The sequence below is a fragment of the Bombina bombina genome, chromosome 6 (genome assembly GCF_027579735.1).
Source record: "Bombina bombina isolate aBomBom1 chromosome 6, aBomBom1.pri, whole genome shotgun sequence".
In the NCBI taxonomy this organism is placed as follows: Eukaryota; Metazoa; Chordata; class Amphibia; order Anura; family Bombinatoridae; genus Bombina; species Bombina bombina.
The window spans coordinates 467,047,853-467,055,739 of NC_069504.1; the positions used below are offsets into that span (position 1 = coordinate 467,047,853).

At 42.8% G+C, this 7,887-nt stretch overlaps 1 protein-coding gene across 1 annotated transcript in view; it reads right to left on the reverse strand.

Annotated features, from left to right (window-relative positions):
* Window positions 1-7,887, reverse strand: part of KLHL3 (kelch like family member 3) — a 277,645-nt gene that overhangs the window by 131,799 nt on the left and 137,959 nt on the right. Inside the window, exon 9 of the mRNA XM_053719291.1 lies at window positions 5,175-5,292. Within this exon, the coding sequence (XP_053575266.1) occupies window positions 5,175-5,292 (118 nt within the window). The remainder of the gene's footprint in view (window positions 1-5,174; window positions 5,293-7,887) is intronic.

Genomic DNA, 7,887 nt, shown 5'->3' on the forward strand with positions numbered 1-7,887 from the left:
TAAATGTAGTGATGGCAAAAAAAAAGTTTTAGTCTTTAAAGGATTAAGTTTGCTGCCAACGCTGTGCTACTTACCCCCTCTCTGACAGCATCAGAACGAGGCTCCCATAGGAGACTATGGAAGCGCACTCTTGTGAGCGCATTGCTGAAAACTTGTAATACCAGTGGCGGTATTGCACAGTGGAGCGCTAATATCGCTTTCATGAAAGTGATATTTAGCACTCCACTTGTAATATGGCCCTAAATTGTGAAAAGAATTGTGAATTGATGAAACATTCAAAAAACATCAAAAGTTCTCAATGGAAGTGCACTTACCAATCAGCCCTCCATATTGCCTGTAGTAATAATTTGGTATTATATTTTTAATTATTTACATGTAGCGCTCTCCTTACAACTTGTGGAAAAGACTACAGTTTCCTGCATGCTGCTACCAGAAAAAGTATAAGGTGCAGAACATGTAATTTTGCAAAAGGGTAGTAGTATAGAAAATAACACTGGTGTACTTGGTTAACAAATAAAGCTTTTAAAATTAAGTCAAAGAAGTTTTAAAGTTTCTGCATCCTTAAAATTAACTTTCTATTCTTGATGTTCGTTTAAAAAAACGAGGAGGGAATTTAACGCCCAACACCAGTTCAGTTTATGACTGGCATATTATGATTTTTTGTGCTATTCCAATGTCCTATATTTTAATTTTCAAAATTTGGTTAACCTATCATAGAAGATGACGGAAAAAAATATTGCATAGACAAGAAATTAACGCCTAGATTTAGAGTTCTGCGTTAGCCTTAAAAAGCAGCGTTAAGGGGTCCTAACGCTGCTTTTTAACGCCCGCTGGTATTTAGAGTCAGGCAGGAAAGGGTCTACCACAAATCCACTTACGTCAATTGTGTATCCTATCTTTTCTATGGGATTTGCCTAACGCCGGTATTACGAGTCTTGGAAGAAGTGAGCGGTAGAGCCTCTACCGCCAAGACTCCAACCGCAAAAAAAAGTCAGTAGTTAAGAGTTTTATGGGCTAACGCCGGAACATAAAGCTCTTAACTACAGTACTATAAAGTACACTAACACCCATAAACTACCTATGAACCCCTATAAGCCAATCGGAATTAGAGGGACGCCATCTTGGATGACGTCACTTAAAGGAACCTTCATTTGTTGTCTAGTCGTCGGGAGAAGAGGATGTTCCGCGGGGGAGGTCTTGAAGATGGAGCCGCTCCTCGTCGGATGGATGAAGATAGAAGATGCCGCTTGGATGTCCTCTTCTGCCCGGATAGGATGAAGACTTCTGCTGCTCCAGATATCTTCTATTGGTCCATCGCTGCTCGGCTGAGTGAAGACGACTCAAGGTAGAGAGATCTTCAGGGGGGTAGTGTTAGGTTTATTTAAGGGGGGTTTGGGTTAGAGTAGGGGTATGTGGGTGGTGGGTTGTAATGTTGGGGGGTGGTATTGTGTTTTTTTTACAGGCAAAAGAGCTGATTTCTTTGGGGCATGCCCCGCAAAAAGCCCTTTTAAGGGCTGGTAAGGTAATAGAGCTGTTAACTATTTTAATTTAGATTAGGGTAGGGAATTTTTTTATTTTGGGGGGCTTTGTTATTTTATTAGGGGGCTTAGAGTAGGTGTAATTAGCTTAAAATTCTTGTAATCTTTTTTTATTTTTTGTAATTTAGTGTTTGTTTTTTTTGTAATTTAGTTTAGTTTATTTAATTGTAGGTACTTGTAGTTAATTGATTTAATTTATTTATTGATAGTGTACTGTTAGGTTTAATTGTAACTTAGGTTAGGATTTATTTTACAGGTAATTTTGTAATTATTTTAACTAGGTAGCTATTAAATAGTAAATAAATATTTAATAGCTATTGTACCTAGTTAAAATAAATACAAAGTTGCCTGTAAAATAAATATAAATCCTAAAATAGCTACAATATAATTATTCGTTATAGTGTAGCTATATTAGGGTTTATTTTACAGGTAAGTATTTAGTTTTAAATAGGAAGACTTTAGTTAATAATATTTAGTTTATTTTGTTAGATAAAAATTATATTTAACTTAGGGGGGTGTTAGGGTTAGACTTAGCTTTAGGGGTTAATACATTTATTAGAGTAGCGGCGAGGTCTGGTCGGCAGATTAGGGGTTAATACTTGAAGTTAGGTGTCGCCGATGTTAGGGAGGGCAGATTAGGGGTTAATACTATTTATTATAGGGTTTGCGAGGCGGGAGTGCGGCGGTTTAGGGGTTAATACATTTATTATAGTGGCGGCGAGGTCCGGTCGGAAGATTAGGGGTTAATAAGTGTAGGTAAAGTAGCGGCGACGTTGGGGGAGGGGGCAGATTAGGGGTTAATAAATATAATATAGGGGTTGGCGATGTTAGGGGCAGCAGATTAGGGGTACATAGGTATAATGTAGGTTGCGGCGGTGTCCGGAGCGGCAGATTAGGGGTTAATAATAAAATGCAGGGGTCAGCGATAACGGGGGCGGCAGATTAGGGGTTAATAAGTGTAAGGTTAGGGGTGTTTAGACTCGGGGTACATGTTAGGGTGTTAGGTGCAGACTTAGAAACTGTTTCCCCATAGGAAACAATGGGGCTGCGTTAGGAGCTTAACGCTGCTTTTTTGCAGGTGTTAGGTTTTTTTTCAGCCCAAACTGCCCCATTGTTTCCTATGGGGATATCGTGCATGAGCACGTTTTTCCAGCTAGCCGCTACCGTAAGCAATGCTGGTATTGAGAGTTGAAGTGGCGGTAAATATGCCTGTACGCTCCCTTTTTGGAGCCTAATGCAGCCCTTCAGAGAACTCTCAATACCAGCGTTATTTAAAAGGTGCGGGGGGGGGGGGGGGGGAAACACGCGTAGCTAACGCACCCCTTTGGCCGCAAAACTCTAAATCTAGCCGTAAATTACAAAAAATAAAAAAATATTACAAGAATTTTAATCTAATTACACCTAATCTAAGCCCTCTAATAAAATAAAAAAGCCCCCCAAAATAATAAAATTCCCTACCCTAAACTAAATTACAAAGTAATAAGCTCTTTTACCAGCCCTTAAAAGGGCTTTTTGCGGGCCATTGCCCCAAAGTAATCAGCTCTTTTACCTGTAAAAAAAAAACAAATACAATCCCCCCCCCAACATTACAACCCACACACCCCTACTCTAAAACCCACCCGATCCCCCCTTAAAAAAACCTAACACTACCCCCTTGAAGATCACCCTACCTTGAGTCGTCTTCAGCCAGCCGGCCACCGATGGGACCGAAGAGGACATCCGGAGCGGCAGAAGTCTTCATCCGATTGGCAGACGTTTTCATCCAAGCGGCATATTCTATCTTCAATCAACCGGAGCAGAGCCATCTTGAATCCAGCCGACGCGGAGCCATCCTCTTCTTCCGATGTCCTAAGGCCGATGTCCTAAGGCCGATTAGCCAATAGAATTGACCTCGCATTCTATTGGCTGATCCAATCAGCCAATCGGATTGAACTTCAATCCTATCAGCCAATCGGAATTCGAGGGACGCCATCTTGGATGACGTCATTTAAAGGAACCTTCATTTGGCCTTAGGACATCGGAAGAACAGGATGGCTCCGCGTCGGCTGGATTCAAGATGGCTCCGCTCCGGTTGATTGAAGATAGAAGATGCCGCTTGGATGGCATGGGTGGGTTTTAGAGTAGGGGTGTGTGGGTGGTGGGTTGTAATGTTGGGGGGGGGGGATTGTATTTGTTTTTTTTTTACAGGTAAAAGAGCTGATTACTTTGGGGCAATGCCCAGCAAAAAGCCCTTTTAAGGGGTGGTAAAAGAGCTGATTACTTTGTAATTTAGTTTAGGGTAGGGAATTTTATTATTTTTGGGGGCTTTTTTTATTTTATTAGGGGGCTTAGATTATGTGTAATTAGATTAAAATTCTTGTAATATTTTTTTATTTTTTGTAATTTAGTGGGGGGGGGGGTTTGTACTATAGTTTAGTTTATTGAATTGTATTTTAGTTTAGATAATTATAGGTAATTTATTTAATTAATTTATTGATAGTGTAGTGTTAGGTGTATTTGTAACTTAGGTTAGGATTTATTTTACAGGTAATTTTGTAATTATTTTATCTAGGTAGCTATTAGTTATTAACTATTTAATAGCTATTGTACCTAGTTAAAATAAATACAAAGTTGCCTGTACAATAAATATTAATCCTAAAATAGCTACAATGTAACTATTAGTTATATTGTAGCTATCTTATGGTTTATTTTATAGGTATTTAGTTTTAAATAGGATTCACTTATTTAATGATAGTATTTTTAGTTAGTTTTATTTAAATTATATTTAACTTAGGGGGTGTTAGGGTTAGACTTAGGTTTAGGGGTTAATAACTTTATTATAGTAGCGGCGACGTTGGGGGCGGGAGATTAGGGGTTAATAATTGTAGGTAGGTGGCGGCGATGTTAGGGAGGGCAGATTAGGGGTTAATACAATTTATTATAGTGTTTGCGAGGCGGGAGTACGGCGGTTTAGGGGTTAATACATTTATTATAGTGGCGGCAACATGGGGGGGGACAGGTTAGAGGTTAATAAATATAATATAGGTGTCGGCGATGTTAGGGACAGCAGATTAGGGGTTCATAGCTATAATGTATGTTGCGGCGGTGTCCGGAGCGGCAGGTTAGGGGTTAATAATATAATGTAGGTGTCAGCGATAGCGGGGGCGGCAGATTAGAGGTTAATAAGTGTAAGGTTAGGGGTGTTTAGACTCGGGGTTCATGTTAGGGTGTTAGGTGTAGACTTAGAAAGTGTTTCCCCATAGGAATCAATGGGGCTGCGTTAGGAGCTGAACGCTGACTTTTTGCAGGTGTTAGGTTTTTTTCCAGCCAGCTCAGCCCCATTGTTTCCTATGGGGATATTGTGCACGAGCACGTTTTTACAGTTTACCGCTAGCAACCGCTGGTATTGAGGGTTGAAGTGGAGCTAAATTTGGTTTAACGCTCACTTTTCTGAGGCTAACGCAGCCATTCAGATAACTCGTAATACCAGCGTTGTCTTAAGGGTGTGCTGGAAAAAAAAGGCTCGTTAGCACCGCAGGTCTTTACTGACAAAACTCTAAATCTAGCGGTCAGTTAGGGAGAAATCTTATAAAAGGGCATGAGCAATATGCAATATCATTTTTCAATACATAAATGTCCAGACATAAACAGTTTTACCTGCTCTGCATCTCCTAGAAGGGAGTTCGGCTATTTGTTCCCATCGATCCTCTTCAAAATCATAACATTCAACACTAGGTATAGCTTTAGGGGCTTGCCCTCCAACTACAATCATCACCTAGAAAACATAAATTATGCTTACCTGATAATTTCATTTTCTTCTGATGGAAAGAGTCTACAGCTGCATTCATTACTTTTGGGAAATAAGAACCTGCCCACCTAGGAGGCAAAGACACCCCAGCCAAAGGCTTAAATACTCCTCCCACTCCCCTCATCCCCCAGTCATTCTGCCAAAGAACAAGGAACAGTAGAAGAAATATCAGGGTAAAAAGGTGCCAGAAAAATATCAGGAAGCCCAACATAAAACACGGGTGGGGAGCTGTGGACTCTTTCCATCAGAAGAAAATGAAATTATCAGGTAAGCATAATTTATGTTTTTCTTCTTAAATGGAAAGAGTCCACAGCTGCATTCATTACTTTTGGGAAAACAATACCCAAGCTATACAGGACACTGAATGTCAAGACAGGAAGGTACAATAGGCAGCCCATACTGAGGGCACCAGGCCTGAACCACTACCCAATAAAAATTCCCGCTTCGTCCGAAGCCTAGAAAAAACTTTGTGAAAGGAAAAGCCCCAATGACACTGACTCGCAGCTAGTCCAGAGCCAAACTAGAGACCGCAAAACGGACTCGACTGAGCCAACAGTCTACCAAGAGACAGCGTCGCCAAACAGACGATCCCCCACCGCATACCCCCCACAAATGAAGGGGACACCAGCCGAAACCCCCAAGGGGACAAGGCAAAGGAGAACTGAGGAAACCGAAAGGTCCCTTAAAACAAAAAAGAACACCTACAAGAGTAGGCCCAGCTCACAGAGACCCAAACTGACCCAAATAGGAAAGGAGGCCACGCCTATACCAAGCGAAACCCGGGATAAGACCGGCAACAGAGACAAAACAGATGTCTCTCCAACATCCTGCAAGAATGGAATGCAACTGAAGAGGCAAAGTCCTCCCAGCATCTGAACATAGAATACCAAAGTATTCAATCATGAAAAGTGTGTAACAGACCCAGGCTAAAAAAAAAAACAAGTTTGAGAACACAGAGTCCATAACAGGACGGCACAAAGGGAGCTTGCGAGGAAGAAGAAGCAGTCAAGCTAGAAAACAGACCGAAAAATCAACCCTCAGACAGAGGGCACGCTCCAGGCAACCAGAGCCGCCGGACCTACCCACAGGTCCCTAAAAAGGGGAACACAAAGCCTCCATCCAGGCCCCCTGAGAAGGAGAGAATACCCTCAGAACCCGAAGGAAGAGTAAACCCTCTCCTGTGTAAAGAGCAAGGAGAAAGGAAAATCCATCTCCTAGCAGACTGAGCTATCTGGATAGACTCAACAAGCTCAATCATCCAGGGGAGACTGCGACCCTTAGACCACTCAGACATTCTGACCTGCATACCCACACCCAGCTGAACTAACCCAGCCACAGGGATCCAGTACAGGGGAACAAAAGAATCCCGAAACTAATACAGGAACAAGCGTAAAAATGGTACAGCCATCCCCCCAGAGTACAAGTACAACCCAACTCTGAAAACAGACAAGGCCATAGACCTAATGATCTATTAAAACAAGGCCCCACAGTCTGACTTGGAGCCGGCAAGACCCCAGGTGGAACCAATTACACCCTACACTTCCTTACCAGGAGAAGTCCCAAGAAAGGACTCCATCTCCAAAGGAAGGAGCATATTCCCCAAGAAAAAGGGAAGAGGCTGGAAGGGTAACAACTGTCCTCAAGGCCCGAAGCCACCGGCTAAGCGGGAAGAAAAATCCCCAACGCAAAGTCCTAGAAAAAGGACCCCCCTACTAGTAGCTCGCCAAACAGAGGCACAGCCAACCCATTCGCCTGCAGAGCAGAGAATCCACAGGTAGATTGGCAAACTGACCAATCCTAAGGCGCATCAGAAATTGGAAATCCAACGCCGGCAGCTGGGTATGAACCCACAACCCTTGAGGTGCAAGCCACACAGCTAAACCCTAGACATGGGTTACTCTGTTGTCAAGAGTAGTAAATACTCCAAAAACCAGGCCAACCCTGACCCGGTCAGGTAGATGGAGCAAGGACCTAGCCCAAGTTTCCACTACCGTGGAACACCCGACCAGCACTGAGATCCAGGAATCCAAAACAACCCAAAGCTGGGTCAGGAAAAAGGAGCGAAGCCCCCGAAGGTGGAAGTCTCAGGGAGAAAAAACAGGCACCCATAGTTCAGGCAACCATACCCTGGAACTAAACACCCCAACTGGCCAAAAAGCCAGACAAAGGGAATGGATGCATATCCAGAGAATCCGGATAGAAAGGAGAACTCGAAAGCCCCGACCAAAGGAAAGAACCAAAGCTTCCGAAGAGCAAGGCTAGAAGTTGATGAAGGAACTTTCCAAGCCTCAGGACAACAGAAGGGATACCTCGAGGTCCACAAAACCCTACTAACAGGGCTAGTCTCCCCATCACCTCCACACAGGCAGAGGACACAGGGAAAAGAAAGCACTAAGCCTTCCCAGCTCCAGGGAACCCCAAGCTAAACAAAGTCCCCACAGGGATCAACCATCATCCGGAACACAGATCCCTAAAAGGAGATCTAACTCACCGGAGACAATAGAAGAAGACCCAAAGGTCTCATAACTCAATCAGACAGTACACGTCAAATAGTAAAAGCTG